The sequence below is a fragment of the Notolepis coatsorum genome (genome assembly GCF_963971535.1).
Source record: "Notolepis coatsorum genome assembly, chromosome: 9".
Taxonomy (NCBI): domain Eukaryota; kingdom Metazoa; phylum Chordata; class Actinopteri; order Aulopiformes; family Paralepididae; genus Notolepis; species Notolepis coatsorum.
Window position 1 is genome coordinate 127,919,026 of NC_140173.1, and position 22,800 is coordinate 127,941,825.

Below are 22,800 nucleotides of genomic sequence, written 5' to 3' on the forward strand. Positions count from 1 at the left end.
CCGACGAGCGAGTGGACCTGCATACCGGATTATTCTACCGACGACAGCCCGCCTTCCCAGGCACGGATTATGCTTTGTATACAGTGATTATTCTATGGATAAAGACCAACACTGCCGTGTGTTGGAAAACCCCCCCCCCGGAGAGGACGACAGGTGAGGAGACGCTCTACACGACGAGGTCGCTTCACGTCTCTCCATCGTGGACCGGAGGAAGCCGGCCCACAGAGAGTCCAACTGCTTTCATCTGTGGATCGAGGATCGCTGAGGCACCGAGCCGCACAACCGTGGGTTCTCCCAGGATACCCTCGGCCAGACGGATACAGCCAGACTCTACCCCCCCCCCCCTTCTCCAGTTGTCTTACAAGCGACCGGAATTCCCCCCTAGTGTATCCAGTTCTATAATCATTAAAGTATCATTGCTATTATTCCTTAAATATTCCAGGTTGTATATTTACCGCCTGCGCCACCAGAGATTGGACGTTCTCTATTGATATACCAACGAATACTCATTTGCCATAAAAGTGCATCCTATTTCAAATCATAAATGTAATTAAGTGATTGCTCTACATACCTTTTGCTATGTATTAATTATTATTAAACGCAGACTTTCGACTTGGTACATTTGTGTTGGATCGTTTCATCTACGTGGGAGTGTTTACCATAATTATTTATGCCTAGTACTGGGTGGCCAGAGTCTAAAGTACAAGAGGTAGTGGTAGTAAGTATCATATCTAACAATACAGTCAGGGAATTGTACCCCTCAGTTACAATTGTTGTTTACAAACCTGGTCCATCTTTTCTGTCAACCAACTGTTATGTTACAGCCCTTTACCCTTAGACTCACAGGGGTCGTAACACACACACACACACACACACACAGAACCACAGTCTACACTTCCGCTTTGAGGTTTCATCCAGTCTATGCTTTCCTGGGTCTTTTAGGGTGTTTACTTACAAAATTGCATCACAGCCTTTCTCCATTTGTGCAAAAAAATATTTGGGGGGTGGGGGTGATGATGGGGGGTGGAGGCCAAGAGTGTTTAAAATGCAAATGAAAGATCCATAAGGGAACAAATAACACGCTATTTTTCATACGTCATTTTCACTGTAGCCATTTCTATTTTTTATTTAATAGTGAACAATATAGAGAGACAGGCCTGACATGCAATGAAGGTCAATAATTGGATCAGACCTCACATTGTGGAGGTCCACATGGTACTGTATGGACTTTATTCCACTGGGACACTAACATGGTCCTGTATGGGTCTTACTCCACTGGAACACTAACATGGTACTGTATGGGTCTTATTCCACTGGGACACTAACATGGTCCTGTATGGACCTTACTCCACTGGAACATTAACATGGTACTGTATGGACCTTACTCCACTGGAACATTAACATGGTCCTGTATGGACCTTATTCCACTGGAACATTAACATGGTCCTGTATGGACCTTACTCCACTGGAACATTAACATGGTACTGTATGGACCTTACTCCACTGGAACATTAACATGGTCCTGTATGGACCTTATTCCACTGGAACATTAACATGGTACTGTATGGACCTTATTCTACTGGAACATTAACATGGTACTGTATGGACCTTATTCCACTGGAACATTAACATGGTCCTGTATGGACCTTATTCCACTGGAACATTAACATGGTACTGTATGGACCTTACTCCACTGGAACACTAATACATCTTATAATCTGCTGTTCAGCAGTCTGTTATCTGGCTGAAATGTTTTAATTTTACGTCTGACCCCGTTCTAAATTAATCAATTCCTCTGGCATTTTTAATCCAGTGGCATTCCCCTTTAAGTGAACCAATCCCATCCAAAGATTATCCCTCCTGACAGTATCGCTCTCTCTGGCTTCAGACTTAATCTAATCGATACTGTTAGTATTATTGGTGTTTAGAGGCCATTCAGGTCCCTCTCTAAATCCAACCAGCGACCCAATTTTTTCTGTGACTACGAGCCTTCTCCTTATCTCCTTATCTCCTTATCCCTCCCTCATTTTACTTCCACCATTCATATTTAAGATGCTAGAAGGTAAAAATAAAAAATAAAAACTTTGCATCCAATAATTAAGAGTAATCTCTCTTGAGTTATGTCCTTCTTTTCTTTTCCTCTCACACTCACTTTCGTAGCTTCTTTCTCTCTCTGTCTTCCTGTCCTCTCCTCTCTCACTCTCTTTCTTTCCCTGACCCCTCTCCCTCCATTCCTCCACTCTCAGAGGACAAGGGGTCTTTTTGTGCAGGGCAATCATACGACTCACATGGTTTGAGGAGGAAGAAAGGCGAGGGATCATAGCGGAGGAGGACAGGAAAGAAGGGAAGGGAGGAGAGAGGAGAGGAGAGGTTCTGAACTGGGTAAGGACTTCAGAGCTGGTACTTTTCGTGGGGACTGGTCAGGTGGATTTTGGACTGGATTTTGGAATCATGGAAAACGGCAAGGCAGACGACACAACAGAGGAGCCAGCTGAGCACATGCCAGGACACACACTACCAGAACACACACCGCTGGAACACACACCTCTGGAACACACACCGCTGGAACACACACCGCTGGAACACCCACCACTGGAACACACAACAAAAGGTAAATGAACCTCAGCTGCTATACCTTTGAACATCCGCTGTCAGGAAAATAATGACAAAACATTGTACTTTTTGTCTCTGGGGCTGTACATTTTTCTTTTTGAAAAAGTTACAGCCCCAGCGATAAAAGCCATAATGTTAATACATAGTACACTTTAAGAACTTAGATGTCTTGGATGTTGTTTGTACCACAACAGTAGTTCTTGAAATAAAATACAAAAGAAAAACTTAAAAGAAAAGTTACAGCCCCAGCGATAAAAGCCATAATGTTAATACATAGTAGGCCTACACTTTAAGAACTTAGATGTCTTGGATGTTGTTTGTACCACAACAGTAGTTCTTGAAATAAAATACAAAAGAAAAACTTAAAAGAAAAGTTACAGCCCCAGCGATAAAAGCCATAATGTTAATACATAGTAGGCCTACACTTTAAGAACTTAGATGTCTTGGATGTTGTTTGTACCACAACAGTAGTTCTTGAAATAAAATACAAAAGAAAAACTTAAAAGAAAAGTTACAGCCCCAGCGATAAAAGCCATAATGTTAATACATAGTAGGCCTACACTTTAAGAACTTAGATGTCTTGGATGTTGTTTGTACCATAACAGTAGTTCTGGAAATAAAATACAAAAGAAAAACTTTAAAGAAAAGGTACAGCCCCAAGGAGGACAAAAGTCATGCTGCTGTTTGTGATGCCTCCGTTAAATGGTTCCACTGCACACGAGAGAGGTTGTCTGCTTTGTAATGAGTGCAGTAGGCCTACCATGTTGGTTCTCTACACACTACACTCTCACCCTTAATAGAAAACACACAGCACATTGTAGGGCATAATTATACAGGAAACACTTCCTGTCAAACATTTGTAAATGTTCTACATGTTCCGTGCCTAAGCATGCATGGGTTCAAGCCACTATAATAAAAAGGCATGGGGTTCTATTTATTAAATTCTATCATTAAAGGTTCTCGCGCAGGTGAACATGGTTCCATGATACAATGCACAGAAGTCCATGCTCCAGGTACAGTGTGCGCTGTGGACATTATCTTTCCTAAATCATCCCAGTACTTCTGTTATACAACAACAACCAAAACTGTTCTATGTGGAACACTTTTGTTTTTATCTGTTGCTTGAGTTTGATTTCATAGCTGGAGGCTAGCTTCGCTTGGCTGGCAAGCTTTGTCAGCTAGAGTTACTGAAGCAATAACATGGGTCACAACCAACAACTTGTCATCAAATACATCTGTCATACTCAGACTCATAGACAGAGGAAGCTGTTGTGTGAAATGGGATTTTCACAGATTGAATGACGTTCTTACATTTGAGACATTGTACAGTACTGTTTAATACCACAGCTCTGAAACATGCATAATTAGTTATGTATGTATGATAAATAGACATTTAAGATGACCTTATGTGACGCTGAGAGCAGCTTGGACGTTTGGCATTTCCATAGAGACAAAAACAAATATTTCATAGGCCTCTACATGGGACAGTAGTTGAATTGTGTTTGGACTGTTCTTAAGCTAGACTGTATAACGTGCCTGTTGGGGTTTATGGCTTGTTACTGCAATGACTTCAAGATGTTTTATAGTGGGTTTTTCGACATGGCAGTGCACAGTCCCTGTGTATCTAAATGTCATGTGGTATCTTATGTTCTACACAATTAAGAATAAACCTTTTTATTTTTACTGTGCTATTAAAAACACGCCCTTCTTGGAAATACTTTAGTTTAACATCATTCACCCATTAAAAAGGAGTGCCCTAAAATAGCTTGAGCTGCTGCCCTACAAAATATCTGTCCTGCGACCTACCAGTATAGTATCCTCCAAAATGTCTGTCCTGCTACCTGTTGGTATAGTATCCTCCAAGATGTCTGTGTGACCGATCGTATATTACTCCTTCTGCGTTGTGTTAAATGTCGATGCCCCGAGGGAGTTTCGAACTTGGGTCGGCCGCACCGCGGGCGACAGCATAGACCGCTATACCAAGAGGTGAATTCACTTCTTGGTAATGTGTCTATGTGTCTTTTAACACGTTCTGTGCCAAACACGACATATTACGCTTTTGGCCGACAAGCGTTCAGTGCCAAAAACGAGATAATACGTTTTTTGATCGTTTGATCTTTTTACTTTGATCCCCGCTCTACAGACCTGCCTCTACAGACCTGCATCATTTAGGCACGTCCACTCCCCACACATTAGAACTGCATTCTGATCGACTATCACCAGGTGGCAGTATCATCCGTGTCTGAACTGCAATGGCTTGGGGGTTGATAGTCAGCTTCACTTTCATTTTCTCCTCGGTTAGTGGCCCATCCTTCTGCTGGGACAGAAATCCACAGTGCTTGCCTCGGAATTCCGTTGCATAAGCGTATTTGACCATCGAAACGTGTGTATAGACATATACACTGGTAATTGCGATGGCGATGCGATCACCTGGAATTATTCTTATTGGAATACCTTCCGGCTAAGGTAAGGTACTGTACATTCTATGTCTAGAATCTGAAACGTGTTTTTCTAACGATCACAGTCCTGTGTTTCACCGGACGAAAAACATGGTCGGCAAACACGATCAGAGTTTTGAGTTAAAACGACCCCCCCTTGAGGATTTTGTGATGGTATATATACACATGTCATATACCTTTGATTTGGGAGTATTTGGAGTTTCATGGGATCAGCCAGAACGGTTTGGGCTTATTGTTATTGCACATAACGCATTTTATCTCGCGATCTATGAAAAAAGACTGGATTATCTTGGAAATGCGCGATGTTTAGCGTGTAATAAACTACAAACTACAGTGTGTGGAAACAAACTATTATTCCCATCTTGCACTACAAGTAACGTTTGTCAAAATGAGCCACACCATGTCCCCACAGCTGTAATACAGAACACACACACAGCTTCGCAAACATAGTGAAATGACCGCGGAAACGACTATAAGGCTGGCACCCTCACAACACAACGTGCAAACAGCGGGCAGTCAAAGTGTTAAGGGGAAGTGAGTTTAACTTGCAGTACCGCTTACTGCCACAATTACTTCACAACACACGTCCATTCGTGACTGTGGATATTTCTCATGGAACTCCGTTACATCGGTCTTGCTACCTGTCTGTATAGTATCCTCCAAAATGACTGTCCTGCTACCTGTCGGTATAGTATCCTCCTCCAAGATGTCTGTCCTGCTACCTGTCTGTATAGTATCCCCCTAAATGTCTGTCCTGCTACCTGTCGGTATAGTACCCCCCTAAATGTCTGTCCTGCAACCTACCAGGAGACCAGAAGCACCTGTAATAGGAAAACTATAAGTTTAAAATGCTTTAGGTACCAAGTGTTAAAGTGATTGGTGCTCATTGTGTGAGTGTTCTCATTGTATTGCACAAGGTTCTAGCGTACAGCAGCGATACTATAGGACATGATGGTTTCACTGAGGCTGACTGACTGTACTCTCCTCTTCTAGACCAAGACAAAGAGGATGCACAGGCCAACATGGAGGTTGCTCAGGTAAAACTCTTTCAGTTGAAATCCTTCTTTCCCTCTGACTTCCTCTTCACCTGGTGTCAAGCCTATGGCAGGGATCAATCTGTGGGACATCAACTGTAACAACATCAAGATGGATAGAGCCAGGGGCTGGGGAGCCAGGCCCTTTCACTTAAATGGATTCAAAATGTAACAAGAAAAATCGATTAACCTCTATAAACCTCCTATTATGATAGATGATTAATTATCTGTTCTTTAAAAAAAGAAAAAATGTATCTGTTATTTCCCAATAGGTTGGATATAACAACCATCTCATGACAAGTCTTTTTTTTTTATCCACTTTTTCTCCCATTTTCTATATTTTCTCCCATCCCAATTTCGTATCATCCAATTCAACCCTCCCCTGTCACGAACGCTGTTTCTTGCCTCCCACAAGCCGGCTGCAATGTGGACTAAGTCATACATAGCACAAGTCCCCTCCGGTACTTGAGGTAACAGCAGTCGCATCTTTTCACCTGCGCAGCTCGATCTCTCAGTGGCGAGGAGTAACGCGTGGGAGGCTCACGCTGCCCCCGACACTTCCTGATTCTACTGCGCAGGCGCACCAACCGACCTGTAGGAGTCGCTGTCCACAACGCCCGATCCCCACCCATCAGTTTCCCACCCCCTAATACGGCCAATGTGTATTAGTACGGACGACCAGCTAAACTGAAAGCAATGTGGAGCGCTGGGCTCGAACAGGCGAGCCCAGCGTCTCCGCATTCGTGGCGAGTGCCTTGCCCACTACGCCACGTAGCCGCCCTCCATCTCATGACAAGTCTTTTCATGTTTTCCATTGGAAGGAAATACAATTCTTGAATTAATTGAATTGACAGTGAACTGAGGCCAGTCATGACGTCCTCTTGTTTGTCTCAAGTGTTGCCATGGTAGCACAGAAGAAATATTGAAAAGAATGAAAAATGCAGAGTAGCCTAGCCGCACACTTGTAGCTCAGATACGAGAATGTATTGAGACACACAGCAGAGCTGTTTCTACGTCATCTCACAGCCTCTGAAACAGTGGAGCGTCATTCAACTCTGCATAAGAGAGTGATTGAGAGATTAAAACATTTTCAGCCTTCTGTTGGCCTCCCATGCAAGCGCTCTGGGTTCGCTCCACAGCAGGAGAGCTCAAACGTTTTCTGAAAGCGTTAAAAGTTAAATGTTTAAAAAAAAAAAAAAAAATGTAATATATGTAGTACTTATTTGTAATATGTACACATTGTAAATTTTTGTAAATATGCAATATATTACTTATGGCTATAACATAACATACATGTACCTTTTTCCTGTGGTCGATTAGTACTTTATTCACATATTTTAAGCAAGATGGGGCTGTCTTCAGTAACTAATTACCTCTGATGAAGACAGCACTGCTGTCAAAATGTCTCAATAACCTATTGCATCAGAACTACGGGTGTGCAGCTACTCAACATGTCTCTGTCTGGTTTCGTTGGCCGGGCATCTCATTAACACAGGTATGCGTTTCACCTCCTTCGACCCAGTATTCCTGTAGCACCTGCTGAGCTTAAATGGATAGTTCAGATTTTTGGAACCCTCTCCCTATTTGCTACTGTTATCAGTATGTTGATCAGTATAGTCCTTTCTCAACACTATCCATGCTGTTCCTCATTCTAGCTCTGGCTAGTTAGCCACAAACTAATGCAAAATCAATGGGGTCAAGTTCATGTCTTGACTGAAGCAAGATTTCCACCACAAAGTCGATTTCAGTGAGCTTCAGTAAGCTTGTACAGACAGGAGCTTGACCCCATTGATTTCTTAATTAGTTTGTGGCTAACTAGCCGGACCTAGTATGAGGAACAGCATGATTGCGATGGATTACAGAAAGAAAAGTAAATAGGAAACAGGGCTAGTGTTTCAAAATTCAGAAGTATCTTTTTAAAGTTGTTTTCAATACAATATAGTTGGTCCTAGGGTGAGAAAATGTGAGAGGCAGTTAAATCATTTTGTGTCCTGTACTGTGCAGGACAGTGATGCAACAGTAGCAGGACAGTGGATCACAGTGATGTAGCAGGACAGTGATGTAGCATCACAGTGATGTAGCAGGACAGTGATGTAGCAGGACAGTACATCACAGTGATGTAGCAGGACAGTGATGTAGCAGGACAGTGATGTAGCAGGACAGTACATCACAGTGATGTAGCAGGACAGTGATGTAGCAGGACAGTACATTACATGAATGTAATGAGAATGTAACACTTTTTGTTTGGTGCTCTCTCTTCTTGTTATTCCTGATGTCCCCTGATTGTCATGACCCCTCAGTCTGCTCCTCATCCTGCTGAGAAATATCTCTCTCTGTCTCTTTCTGAACTGTTCAATGACCTTCGAAGCCGACTTCGTGAGCGGATCAAAAGGGACTGTTTAATTCGACCTGATAGGTGACAGAAAAGTCAGAAATAGACATTTCCTTTGCCATGTATGGAATGCGACAGACTGACAGACATACAGACAGACGGACCTGGCTCATCATGGGGAACGTTTAGGTGTTCCGGGCCTAGGAAGGGCTACTAACACCGCTCAATATCGCTCACATTTGGCATTCATATGAGCATAATATACTGTACAATGGTTTCCATCACTGTTGTGAGAAAAAACCAAAAGAAACTATCCTTTCTTTACTAATATGTACCCTACTCTAATATGTACCCTACTACTATGCTACTATTCGTATACTACTACCTATCTTGCTAATATGTCTATACTACTATGCACTCACAGTGTAACACTCAAGCTCGATACCATTTGATGAACATTATGTCACTGACCCTGCCAGAGATGTACCCCTCCTGGTGACTTTGTTGTTCAGCTAAATTGAAAATTGATTGGGGACTGATTCACACATACAAGCGATATGATGCACATGTACACACTGATTATACTTGATTTGGGCAATGGAAACTCACAGCATCATTGCTCTTTTTAATTGGATTTTTCTGATTGGAGTTTGTATGTCAATATATTGTCTGCCTACGCCAAAGACAAAGAATCAAGTGCATGAGATTTCATTCTTACGTTTTCCATAGTTTCACGGTTTCACTGGAATTATGTTGCTAGGGAACAGTTATTGCATTAGCAAACATTGCAACAGGAAATACACTTGGGTCTTTTTTAGAATGTTACTGTTGTCATTTGGAAACCGTCTATAGCCAGAGGGTGATTTGTTTAAATTTGTCAAGGGGAATGGGTGCCATTAATCATCGATTCCCCGAAGCGATCCATCTTGGAGTTCCCCATGCCATTCTTGAGTTCAAAATGTTTGCTTCTTCTCAAGCTTTTGACCTAGAGGCTATATAGTACTTTTCCATTTCAAGGGAACCATCTTTAAGCATGTAACGATTTGGGCTTCGGGAGAAATTCAAATGAGGCGTGTTAATTCTTCAGACGTGCTTAACATGCAGGCCGATGATGCACCACACTGTTGTCGCGTGGATCAAAACCATCTCCTCTCCACTTTGCACAGAACCCCGACTGTACCAAAGAGATAGAGCACATGTTGATGGTTGATAATCTAATATACTAAGGCCCAGCTGCACACTCTCTACACACAGTCATGTTATTCACAGGGGTGGAAAGTAAGTGAGTAAATACTTTCAGTGAAGTACCGAACTTATGTGCTACTTTGAGGTATTTATAAACATGGACAGTGGAGGCTGGTGTAACTACCTAGACACAGTGATGTACTGAGAATGATGCATCGCTTATGAGTGGGATCCCTAGATTACGGCTCACTGCTCTGCTCACTCGTCCTAAAGAATAGCATCATGACCACCATCATGACCACCGCTATTGAAATATGATGCGACAACATCCACCTTTTAATTTTGTCTCATGAACTCTGTGCCAGCTGTTAGCAGAGAACTTAATACATCCCAATCTTTCATGAGTCAAGATTTTGGCTCATTAATAAAAAAAAAAGTATGCCAACGTTAAAATAGAGCTGCTTCTCTGTTGCCATTTTGTCAGTCATTCATTATCTTATTTCTATATGGCTGCTCAATGTGCTTTGTATGTGTTATCCTAGGGCTTTGTATGTGTTATCCTAGTACTTTGTATGTGTTATCCTAGTACTTTGTATGTGTTATCCTAGGGCTTTATATGTGTTATCCTAGTACTTTATATGTGTTATCCTAGTACTTTGTATGTGTTATCCTAGTACTTTGTATGTGTTATCCTAGGGCTTTGTATGTGTTATCCTAGTACTTTGTATGTGTTATCCTAGTACTTTGTATGTGTTATCCTAGTACTTTGTATGTGTTATCCTAGTACTTTGTATGTGTTATCCTAGTACTTTGTATGTGTTATCCTAGTACTGTGTATGTGTTATCCTAGTAATTTGTATGTGTTATCCTAGTACTTTGTATGTGTTATCCTAGTACTTTATATGTGTTATCCTAGTACTTTATATGTGTTATCCTAGGGCTTTGTATGTGTTATCCTAGTACTTTATATGTGTTATCCTAGTACTGTATATGTGTTATCCTAGTACTTTGTATGTGTTATCCTAGTACTTTATATGTGTTATCCTAGTACTTTATATGTGTTATCCTAGTACTTTGTATGTGTTATCCTAGTACTTAATATGTGTTATCCTAGTACTGTATATGTGTTATCCTAGTACTGTATATGTGTTATCCTAGTACTTTGTATGTGTTATCCTAGTACTTTATATGTGTTATCCTAGTGCTTTCTATGTGTTATCCTAGTACTTTATATGTGTTATCCTAGTACTTTGTATGTGTTATCCTAGTACTTTGTATGTGTTATCCTAGTACTTTATATGTGTTATCCTAGTACTGTATATGTGTTATCCTGGTACTTTATATGTGTTATCCTAGTACTTTATATGTGTTATCCTAGTACTTTATATGTGTTATCCTAGTACTGTATATGTGTTATCCTGGTACTTTATATGTGTTATCCTAGTACTTTGTATGTGTTATCCTAGTACTTTATATGTGTTATCCTAGTACTTTATATGTGTTATCCTAGTACTTTGTATGTGTTATCCTAGTACTTTATATGTGTTATCCTGGTACTTTATATGTGTTATCCTAGTACTTTATATGTGTTATCCTAGTACTTTGTATGTGTTATCCTAGTACTTTATATGTGTTATCCTAGTACTTTATATGTGTTATCCTAGTACTTTATATGTGTTATCCTAGTACTTTATATGTGTTATCCTAGTACTTTATATGTGTTATCCTAGTACTTTGTATGTGTTATCCTAGTACTTTATATGTGTTATCCTAGTACTTTATATGTGTTATCCTAGTACTTTATATGTGTTATCCTAGTACTTTATATGTGTTAGTACTTTATATGTGTTATCCTAGTACTTTATATGTGTTATCCTAGTACTTTATATGTGTTATCCTAGTACTTTATATGTGTTATCCTAGTACTTTGTATGTGTTATCCTAGTACTTTATATGTGTTATCCTAGTACTTTGTATGTGTTATCCTAGTACTTTATATGTGTTATCCTAGTACTTTATATGTGTTATCCTAGTACTTTATATGTGTTATCCTAGTACTTTATATGTGTTAGTACTTTATATGTGTTATCCTAGTACTTTGTATGTGTTATCCTAGTACTTTATATGTGTTATCCTAGTACTTTGTATGTGTTATCCTAGTACTTTGTATGTGTTATCCTAGTACTTTATATGTGTTATCCTAGTACTTTGTATGTGTTATCCTAGTACTTTATATGTGTTATCCTAGTACTTTATATGTGTTATCCTAGTACTTTATATGTGTTATCCTAGTACTTTGTATGTGTTATCCTAGTACTTTGTATGTGTTATCCTAGTACTTTATATGTGTTATCCTAGTACTTTATATGTGTTATCCTAGTACTTTATATGTGTTATCCTAGTACTTTGTATGTGTTATCCTAGTGCTTTGTTTATGTTGTCCAGTGGCTTTTTCACAAAATGATTATTTCTTGCTTATTGTTTGAGCTTGCTCTCTGAGACTATATATGCTTGTGTCTCTGTGTGTTTTAATATGTGCTTTAATGCCATGGCTGCTTCTGTTGCTAACACTTTGTTAAGTCTTCATGTGTAATCGCCGCCTTGTCCAGTCGTCAATGCTGCTACTATGTTGCACACCTGTGTTTTAAATATCGACCTTATTGTTATGGATGCCTGTGTTTAAAATGTCTACTTGGTTTTAACTTTAGGTAGCCATCAGATCTGGCCTGGGATGGCAAAGATGAAAACTAGCCATTTAAAAACAGCACTAACTAGTATCAGTCATGGGGAGCAACATATTCTGTAAAGTCAAATTTGTATTATATTGCCCAGCAGTTCTGTAGCTCACTCGGTTGTGTTTGTGTGTGTGTGTGTATGTGTGTGTGTGTGTGTGTGTGTGTGTGTGTGTGTGTGTGTGTGTGTGTGTGTGTGTGTGTGCGTGCGTGCGTGTGTGAATGCATGCACGTATGCGGTCGCAGCTATTTGGTTGTGTTGAAATAAAAATATGGAGAATTTGCAGTCCTGCAGATATAATCTGTAATACTATCAAACAGTGACCTCTAGGCAAAAGAGCCCCGCTTGGTATTGCACTTTGCTTGTTTTGATCTGATGCGTGGGTTGGAGTTGAGTGAGGATATAGACACCTCAGGCTAAGAGAGGTCAAGAGAGGTCTGGGGGAAATTCCCACTATACTGTAATCAGTTACCAAACGTCTTTCCCACATCACCATCAGACCAACCAAGCTCGTTTGCCTAGAGGTCGCTGCATTACAGATTCTACCTTTAAAAGTGCAGTCAGCTATTCTAATCCAATATACCTTTTTGTCAAATTCAGTGAATACCTCCTCACGTTCTGCGAGCTGTCCGTGGTGTGTGTGTGCACAGAGAATAAATCCTGTGTTCGTACACAACCGTGGCTCTGTAAATGGGAAACAAACAAAACACTATTCCAGCCAATCAGCAACAGTTGGTGCTTGTGCACAGGACAGGGGGAAGGGAGGGGGGGGGGCAGATAAACCTGGGACATGCTAACGTAATGTAAGCAACGTATCAACAAACCTTTATCCAGAATCACTGACTCCACCTTTAACATTCATTAGAAAGTTGTTGGCGATGATAATGACATTATTCATGCAAATGGCATCTCAGAAAAAGCTTTTGATTTGATTGGAAGCAAAAGAAGAGCCTAATTTTGACAGGTTTGGAGGACGGCAAAAGTTGAGATATTTAAACTTTTACGGCACATTCTGCGGTTTCCTTCAACGTTGGCACTGGCAGACTTTGCCGTCGTATCTCATTGATAATGGTATCCGGTTAGCTGTCTACCGTCTACATGTAGCTAAATGAAGCATAACTCATTTACAGAAAGTCTATCCCTGCCAAATAAACGAATACAATGAAATACGATAAAATAAATAAACAAAACAAAAAGCAAATATGTTATCGTTTGTGCGGTCATTACACAAAATATGTTATGCATACAAAACATTTAGAATTTACTTTATTTACAAAAGAAACGGCAGAAATGACAGCCTCTCTCATTCTAATGGCTTCTGCTTGGGCTTCTTAGTTCATATTAGGCCTACATATTTACTTCAAAGTCAATTGAAAACCATGCATCTCCAACAAGTTCGCTTTCAGAAACTGAATTTTCCAATTGATACTCATATACATTCCAAATCGCAGAATGTGTCTTTAATGGGTTTGATTGGTCCTAATGTCATGAAATGTACTTAACACATAAATGACCGTGTCAACATTCTGCCAGTTGCTTTCATGCCACCGCGGCAGAGGCAGCAGCCAGTGGTTCCATGCAGGGCTCTGGCTTCTTCTACATAGAGGCCTCAGTCAGCCCTCAGTCAGAGGTACAGTATAGCCTCCACAGATAACATCAGAACACGAGAGAAGAACACAGCAGTCGAACAGGACAGACACTCCATTCAATATACTGCCTGATGCCTTTCACATGACTTATGAGAGAGAGAGAGAGAGAGAGAGAGAGAGAGAGAGAGAGAGAGAGAGAGAGAGAGAGAGAGAGAGAGAGAGAGAGAGAGAGAGAGAGAGAGAGAGAGAGAGAGAGAGAGAGAGAGAGAGAGAGAGAGAGAGAGAGAGAGAGAGAAGTTGATTCACTTAACCCTCCAGATTAAATTCAATCACATTTAAACTAAGAATGGTACAATAGCAGCTGAGACAGAGGGGGGGGGGGGCAGAGAGACAGAACACAACAATCAATAATATCTATAGTCATAACAATAGGACATATTTATGGAGAGAAGAGAGGAAATTATATGAGAGGAGAAGCGAGGAGAGAAGAGGAGAGGTGAGCAGAGCAGAGAAGAAAAGAAAAAGGGGGGGAAATAGAGGAGGATGGGAGAGGAGATGAAGGGAGAGGAGAGGAGCGGAATGGAGAGGAGAAGTCAAGGAGAGGAAGGGAGAGGAGAGGAGGGGAGGGGAGAGGAGGGAAGAGGAAGGGAGAGGAGAGGAAGGGAGAGGAGAAGAGAGGAAGGGAGAGGAGAGGAAGGGAGAGGAGGGGAGAGGAGAGGAGAGGAGATGGTACTGAATAAACTGGTTTCAAAGCGCTTTGTCTGCTGCGGTGGCACCTGGAGGATTACTAATGTGCCCTTGAAGAAGTTTGAGTTTGAGAAGTGTGAAGGAACAGGGTGAAGTGTTTCAGAAGCTACTGTAGGCCCGCCCTCCTTTCCCACTCCATATAACACTGCCACTGACTGCAGTAGCACAAACAGTGTCATAAACATTCTTGATTGCTTTGTGGGGACCCGTTAATATTGCTTGTTATATAATTATTTTTGCAACATTGTCACGCCCAGAGCCACTAATGCAAAGCAGTCTCTATTTGGCTCCACTGGGGACCTGTCATTTCCAACAGTGCAGAGAGACTTTTTTTTACTTTTTTTTTTTGTCAAAAGAGAGCCACACTTGAAGTGAAAGCTGTCTTGACCAGTGCTACATTCTCAAGCACCTGGTAAAAACAAGCACAAATCCATGTACATACATGCACACACACACATGCATCCATGCGTGCATACATTCACACACATCACTTCACGTCTGGATTATTGTAACTCCCTGTATACAGGCATCAGCCAAACATCCTTATCCCATCAACACATCACCCCGTGCTGGCCTCCCTCCATTGGCTCCATGTCACCCTGAGAATAGATTTTAAAATCCTCCTTTTTGTTTTTAAGGCAATGAGGGCGTATCCCCCCTGTATATATCAGACCTCCTAACCCCCTACTCAGCCCCCAGGTCCCTGGCTTAGATCATCCAACACATGGCCCTCCTGACTGTCCCTCGCACCAAGTCTAAAACTCGAGGTGACCGACCGCTCGTTTGCAGCAGTGGCCCCCAGGCTATGGAATGGTCTTCCCCCAGACATAAGATCTGCTCCCTCTGTGGATGGTTTTAAATCCCGCCTCAAAACCCACCTCTACTCCATAGCATCTGGCTAGGATTAATCCCCGCTCCCTTACCATTCTCTCTACATGTCTCTGTCAGCCTGGTGCTTACTCAGTCCCCCTTGTGTTGCTGCTCTGTGTTCTGTACAGTGTCCAGTTACTCTATTGTCATTCCCTGTGTCTTATGTCTTACCGTACTGTCTGTTGCATATAGTGCTACTGCCATAACATATCAGCTAGTCTCCTATGTCTTACTATATTGTCGGCTGTATAATCTTTTTGTCATAACGTGTATACTGTCCTATGTCATCATACTGGATCGTCTGTTGTATACTCCTAGTGTCTTGTGGTCCTACTCTATTGACTGTCCATCCTGTCTTTTGTCATGTTGTATTGTCCTCTGTTACACTGTGTGACTATGTCTATAGTTTTTAATTCTGTAGTTACTGTACAGCACTTTGGTCGGCACTCTGAGCTTTTAAATGCGCTATATAAATAAATGACTTGACTTGAAACACACACACGCGCGCGCGCGCGTGCACACACACACACACACACCCACACACACATTACCTCCATGCCATAGGAAAACTGTGGCCATTTCGAACACAGTAAGAAATATCAATAACAATAAAAATGCTCAATAAAAACTCTTAATAAAACTTTCAATAAACACTCTGGTAATCAGGAATGGCAGCAAGTGATCCATATGCTACAGAATATTGTGCAAACTATTGTGGATTTATGATCATACGGTCATTCAGTGATTGTACAGGAACTAGTCGGAGTCCAGTCTCCAGGATACGGATAAGGAGCCAGCAGCCTGAAAGCTGCGGTAATGTTTGCCTGACCGCAGCAGAGAGAAGAGCCCATTGTTCAGATAGCTGGGATCCTTTACGGCGCTCTTAGCCTGGGTCCTGTGTGCCTGGAATAGACGTCCTGCAGGGTGGGGAGTTCACCTTTGGTGGAAAGCTCTCTGCAGTGCTGTTTGGTGCTGTTACCGTACCGAGACGGTGAGGCATTAAAGGTGCTGCCGAACCTTCTCCACTAAGATTCAAGATTTCAAGATTCAAGAGTTTTATTTGTCACATACACAAGACATGCAGTGAAATGTAGGTGGCCATGCAAAATACAATAAATATAATAAATAATAAAATATAAAAAATAATAAAAAATAGACATGATAAAAGAAAAAGTCATGTTGGTGACGCAGCGGACTAAGCGCTCGTCACCAACGTGTGAGACACTGGTCAGCGTTGCCTCCGGCTTGGCCAGCCATCATACTAGCTCAATTGGCAGAGTCAGCGGGAGGGAAGCCGGTGGGTGGTAATCTGGTCGTTGTAAACAGTGACCCCTACAGGTCGGTCAGGGCGCCTGCACAGCGAGGAAGCGAGATGTCGAGGGTAGTGTGAGCCTCCCACACGTTACACCTCACCAATGACAGTCCGCGCTGGCAGGTGAAAAGAAGTGGCTGGCTGACTCCGCATGTATCGGAGGGGACATGCGATAGTATCTATCAACCCTCCCTAGACCGACCAGTGGGGGGCACATGCGAGCAACAACCAGGAAGGGGAGGGGGGAATTGGCACACTAAATTGGGATGGGAGAAAAACACAGAAAAACAGGAGGAGTTGCGCTCGTCACCAACGCAAGAGACACCTGGTTCGAATCCGGCTGTCGGCGTTGCCTCCGGCTTGGGCCGGCCGTCATACCGACTCAATTGGCAGAGTTAGCGGGTGGGAAGTCGATGGGTGGTAATCTGGACGTTGTGGACAGCGACTCCTACAGGTCGGTTGAGGACGCCTGCACAGCAGAGACAGGAAATGGCGGGGGCAGTGTGAGCCTCCCACACGTTACACCTCGCCAATGAGAGTCCGCGCTGGCAGGTGAAAAGATGCGACAGGCTGCCTCCTCGTGTATCGGAGGGGACACGTGATGCAAGGCTTCTATCCTTCCTACAACCGGCCAGTGGGGGGCATATGCGAGCAACGTTCAAGACAGGGGAGGGGATAATTGGCACAGCGAAATTGGGATGGGAGAAAAATGGAAAAAGAGGAGAAAAAGTGGATAGAAAAAAGAAAAACAGGAGAAAAAAGTGGATAAAAAAAAGAGAATAAAATAGAATACAATGATAAACGTAAGAGTAAAGGTAATAAGTAATAATATACAATAATATACAATAATACAATGGGTTCAGGATATTGCAAAAGTAGTTTTGTGTATTATGTATGTAGGGTGTGTGAGAGAGTGTAAGTGAGGATGTGTAGTGTGTGTGTGTTCATGTGTGCTTGCAAGCGGTCAATGAGAGTTACTGGTAGTCCAGGTCAGATCCTCTCAGAGGCTCCAAGGTACCTGTGGTTGCTCTTGGTGGTCACTTGTGTTGATGTTAGTTTTGTTTCATCAACAAATTACAGGCAGAACACACAGTGAATGTATCCGTTTTGTTTATTGCACTTTTATTAGACTTGGCTGAAAAATAATTGCTGCATTGGGTAAATAGGCAAAAGATGGTGGCGCCCATAGGCGCCCGCCTTGTTGACAATGACATTTTCTTTGCAGGAAGTGTATTGGCACATTCAAGTTCTGATTGGTTGAAATTGCCTTCATGTTCGCCACCTACTGCCACCTACTGCTTTGGCAGTGTACTACATCACTGTGCTCAGGTGACAAAAACGAAAGTGTGACTCGAGGCTGCTACGTTGCGGCGAAACTCATCTGACAATGAAACGAAAATGAAACGAAAGGTGTAACCGGCGCCCTAGTCTAGTACTAACCTAGTCTCCACTAGAACTCCCCTTTATTCTGAAGGTATTTGTAGTTCCTTCCTGCTCCAGAAGTCCACAATCAGCTCCTTTGTCTTGCTGATGTTCACCCTTTTATTTTTTTTAAAGGGTCCTCTGCTGGTGGTTTGGGCCTGTTTCCTTTAAAGCACTCTCCCACCTAAAATAATTTGTATCTTTATATGTAATTCGATTCTAATTTAATGTGTTGGTTACTGTGGTGCAGCTGCAGGGCCTGGTGGCAGAGCTGCGCGAGGGGCTCCGGGGTGTCCTGGCGGAGCTAGGTGAGCTGCGTCAGAGGGACCATGGCCTGGAGGAAAGGCTCCAGGCCCATCAGAGCGATGTGGACGATAAGATCATGGGCCTCAAGAACTCCCTCAACACATTCAAGGTATACAGACACACACACACACACACACACACACACACACACACACACACACACACACACACACACACACACGTCACACACACACAATAAAGAGAGGATAAATGATAGGATTATGAGAACTCTCTAGACACATCAAATGTCTAGGCGAAGATCTGCTAACATGTAATAAGATATTCCACTTAGTCCTGTTAATCATAACAACAGAGTAGATATCCCGCCATGAGGTTGTACACTGTACAACTGAGGTGGTTGGATCATGGTCTTAGATCAGAGGTTAATGTAACACGCTCTCACGCTCTCTCTCTCTCTCTCTCTCAGGAGGAGTTGAGCACAGCACTGTCACATATAAAGGATGTGTCCTGTAGACAGAGAGACATGCAGAAGAAGATAGACCTGCTGCACACAGACCACGGAAAGGAGACCCCCTCTGCCCAGCACAGGTAGGGTTAACACACACACACACACACACACACACACACACACACACACACACACACACACACACACACACACACACACACACACACACACACACACACACACACACACACACACACACACACACACACACACAAACAAATACACATTTGTTTACATAATACGCATTTGAGTAATGTTGAATTACGACCCCCCCCCCCCCGTACCACCATCACCGTCATCATCATCAACATCATCATTATCATCATCTGAAGCAGGAAGAGCTCCAAGGGGGAAGTGGTGACAGGGACAGGGGAAGGGCATCCCTACCTCTCCAGCCAATCAGAGCTCAACGTTATCCAGCACTACTTTGCCAGTCTACCAAACACAGGATCACCGCACAGGAGCACCGCTTCCACACAAAGTATGTGTGTGTGTGTGTGTGTGTGTGTGTGTGTGTGTGTGTGTAGTAGTAGTAGTAGTAGTGATGATAGTAGTAGTAGTAGTAGTAGTAGTAGTAGTAGTAGTAGTAGTAGTAGTAGTAGTAGTAGTAGTAGTGGTAGTGGTAGTAGTAGTAGTAGTAGTAGTAGTAGTAGTAGTGGTAGTAGTAGTAGTGGTAGTAGTGGTAGTAGTAGTAGTAGTAGTAGTAGTAGTAGTAGTAGTAGTAGTAGTAGTAGTAGTAGTAGTAGTAGTAGTAGTAGTAGTAGTAGTAGTAAGTTTTATAAAATCAGAAACTACACAGTGATTGAATGGGACAATAAGTTGGATATAAATGTATGAGAACTGTGATACACAGAGTCTAGACAGTGAGTTTAGAGGAGGCAGCATGCATGTAAATAATGTACCTGTAGTCTAGACTAGAACCCTTACGTAGCCTGTACGTAAGTGTTTTCATAACTGCTAAATGAAGACAGGCCCTATTCCGATAATAGAGACCCAGCCTAACTAGATTTAGTACTTGTAGGTACTTGTAGGATGAGTCCCCTTCTAAGGTATTGTAGCAAACCTGGGTTTTGGGTCGGTTGGTCAGCCAAGCTGTCACTCTGCGCTCCGCCATCCCGGTCGAGGGGGCAGGGGCAGGGGCTGACCTGGGGAAGGTATAAGAGGGTGTGGCATCCAGGGTGCACTCTCTTGAGGCATGGGAAATGGTAGCGATGGGTCACTTGTATGCTGCAGCCTATGCTAATGGTGAATAAATAAGTGAACTGAGAACTAACAACCTGCCTCGAGAGTCGTGAATAACGTCTTAGCAACGTTACAGTATGAATGCCAACATTGTCTGAGATGTGGATAAAAGCGTCAGCTAAATTACTAAATTAAATTAATTAAATTTGGGAGCGAGCTCTGGAAAAGATCATGAATTTGGTTTTCTTAGCAGTAAGAACCATCTTTAGATCATACAATGATGCCTGCAGCTGTTGAAAGGCAGTCTGACTAAGCCGCACTCAGAGAAGAGGCAACTGAGCAGACTATTGTATCATCTGCATAAAGATGCACTTCAGCTGTAAGCATGTCCTTCCCAATGTTATTCATAAAATAGAAAATAAGACAGTACTAGTAGTAGTAGTAGTGGAATTAGTAAGAGTAGTAGTAGTATTAGCAGTAGTAGTAGTTGTAGTAGCAGAAGCAGTAATAATAGTAGTAGTAGTAGTAGTAGTAGTAGTAGTAGTAGTAGTAGTATTAGTAGTAGTAGTAGTAGTAGCAGAAGCAGTAATAGTAGTAGTAGTAGTAGTAGTAGTAGTAGTAGTAGTAGTAGTAGTAGTAGTAGAAGCAGTAATAGTAGTAGTAGTAGTAATAGTAGTACCAGTTGAGGTAATAGTAGTAATAGTAGTAGGCTAGGAGAAGCAGTAATAGTAGTAGTAGTAATAGTAGTAGAGGTAATAGTAGTAATAGTAGTAGCAGCAGCAGTAATAGTAGCAGTAGCAGTAGTAATAGTAATAGTAGTAGCAGTCGAGGTAATAGTAGTAATAGTAGTAGCAGTCGAGGTAATAGTAGTAGTAGCAGTAGAGGTAATAGGAGTAATAGTAGTAGCAGTAAAGGTAATAGTAGTAATAGTAGTAGCAGTCGAGGTAATAGGAGTAATAGTAGTAGCAGTAAAGGTAATAGTAGTAATAGTAGTAGCAGTAAAGGTAATAGTAGGAATAGTAGTAGCAGTAAAGGTAATAGTAGTAGTAGTAGTAGCAGTCGAGGTAATAGGAGTAATAGTAGTAGCAGTAAAGGTAATAGTAGTAATAGTAGTAGCAGTAAAGGTAATAGTAGGAATAGTAGTAGCAGTAGTGATAATAATAGTAATGGTAGTAGCAGCAGCAGTAATAGTAGCAGTAGTAGTAGTAGTAGCAGTAGTACTGTACAGTAATACTATAATAGTAGTCGATTAGTACTTTATTTACGTTTTCTGATGAGACCGTGTTGCAGCAGCAGTAGCATTTCACTAGTCTTACCAATCAAGGAGCTCACACAGTGTGGAAGAATATGTGCGTGTGTGTGTGTGTGTGTGTGTGTGTGTGTGTGTGTGTGTGTGTGTGTATGTGTGTGTATGTGTGTGTGTGTGTGTGTCAAAATGTTATATAAACACGTGTGTGTTGCAGCTGCTAACTCGGAGCAGGAGCCGCCCGCCCCACAGCAGCAGAGAGAGTGTCTGCTGAAGAGCCCTGTGTGGAGAGACAGGAAGAACAGCAGGGAAGAAACGGAGACTGGGAGCCCCGTCCCTGAGAACTGTAAAGCATATTTATGTTTACATGAGGGGAAAACACAGGGTACAAAATACATGGTAGAACTGTCTGGGACCAGGAAGCTGCCATCTGTATGCACTGGGCCCATTGTGCTGAACCATTATAACATCTCTGATTGATTTTGTCCGCATAATGTGTATAAAAGTGTATGTTTTGGTAGATCTCAGCCTACCTTTCACACTGCCTTTGATGTTTCAAGTTTCAAGTTTCAAGTTTCAAGTTTCTTTAATAGTTGTCATACAGAAGTACAGAATACTTTCATACAAAATGCTTCTTACTGTTACGCTCCAGAGACTGCTAGACAAGATAGTATCAAATAACATAGTATAGCATGTAATTTAGAAGAAGAAAATGAGGTCACAGTGTTCAGTATAGACATATGTACAATGTTCTGAGTTACCATATAATATACAATACTATGCAGTGTACTAATGTACAGTACTATATAGTGCAAAGCAGAAATGGGATGAGGTACAATTTAGGTACAATTTACAGTAAGGTGTACGAGTTGTAGTGCAATCCTTCATCAATAAATATAAAGTGTGGGGAGTGGGTGCTACAGTGTGTTTGTTTAAAGTGGGTGTGTGCTATAAAGTGTGTGGAGTGGGTGCTACAGTGTGTTTGTTTAAAGTGAGTGTGTGCGTGTGGATGTGTGTGCTATGTGCGTTTGGTGGTTGTTGTTGTGTAGTGTTCATTCATTGTTCGTTTAGCAGCCTGATGGCCTGGGGATAGAAGCTTCTTCTGAGTCTTTCTGTGCTCGCCTTGAGACTCCGGTATCGCTTGCCTGACCGCAGCAGTTCAAAGAGGCAGTTGTTCGGGTGACTGGAGTCTTTAATGATTCTCTTAGCCTTGCCCTTGCAACGCTTGTTGTAAATGTTCTGGAGGGTGGGGAGCCCCCCTCCAATTGTGCGTTCGGCTGAACGTGTCACTCTTTGTAGTC

General features: G+C 42.1%; 1 protein-coding gene across 1 annotated transcript in view; it reads left to right on the plus strand.

The window, feature by feature from the left end:
• The first annotated feature begins 2,424 nt into the window (after positions 1–2,424).
• Positions 2,425–22,800, plus strand: part of arhgef33 (Rho guanine nucleotide exchange factor (GEF) 33) — a 48,752-nt gene continuing 28,376 nt past the window's right edge. The window contains exons 1-6 of the mRNA XM_084321523.1: positions 2,425–2,611; positions 6,066–6,109; positions 18,547–18,711; positions 19,030–19,151; positions 19,404–19,552; positions 21,717–21,845. Coding sequence (XP_084177649.1) covers positions 2,452–2,611; positions 6,066–6,109; positions 18,547–18,711; positions 19,030–19,151; positions 19,404–19,552; positions 21,717–21,845 — 769 coding nt within the window. The 5' untranslated portion in view covers positions 2,425–2,451. The remainder of the gene's footprint in view (positions 2,612–6,065; positions 6,110–18,546; positions 18,712–19,029; positions 19,152–19,403; positions 19,553–21,716; positions 21,846–22,800) is intronic.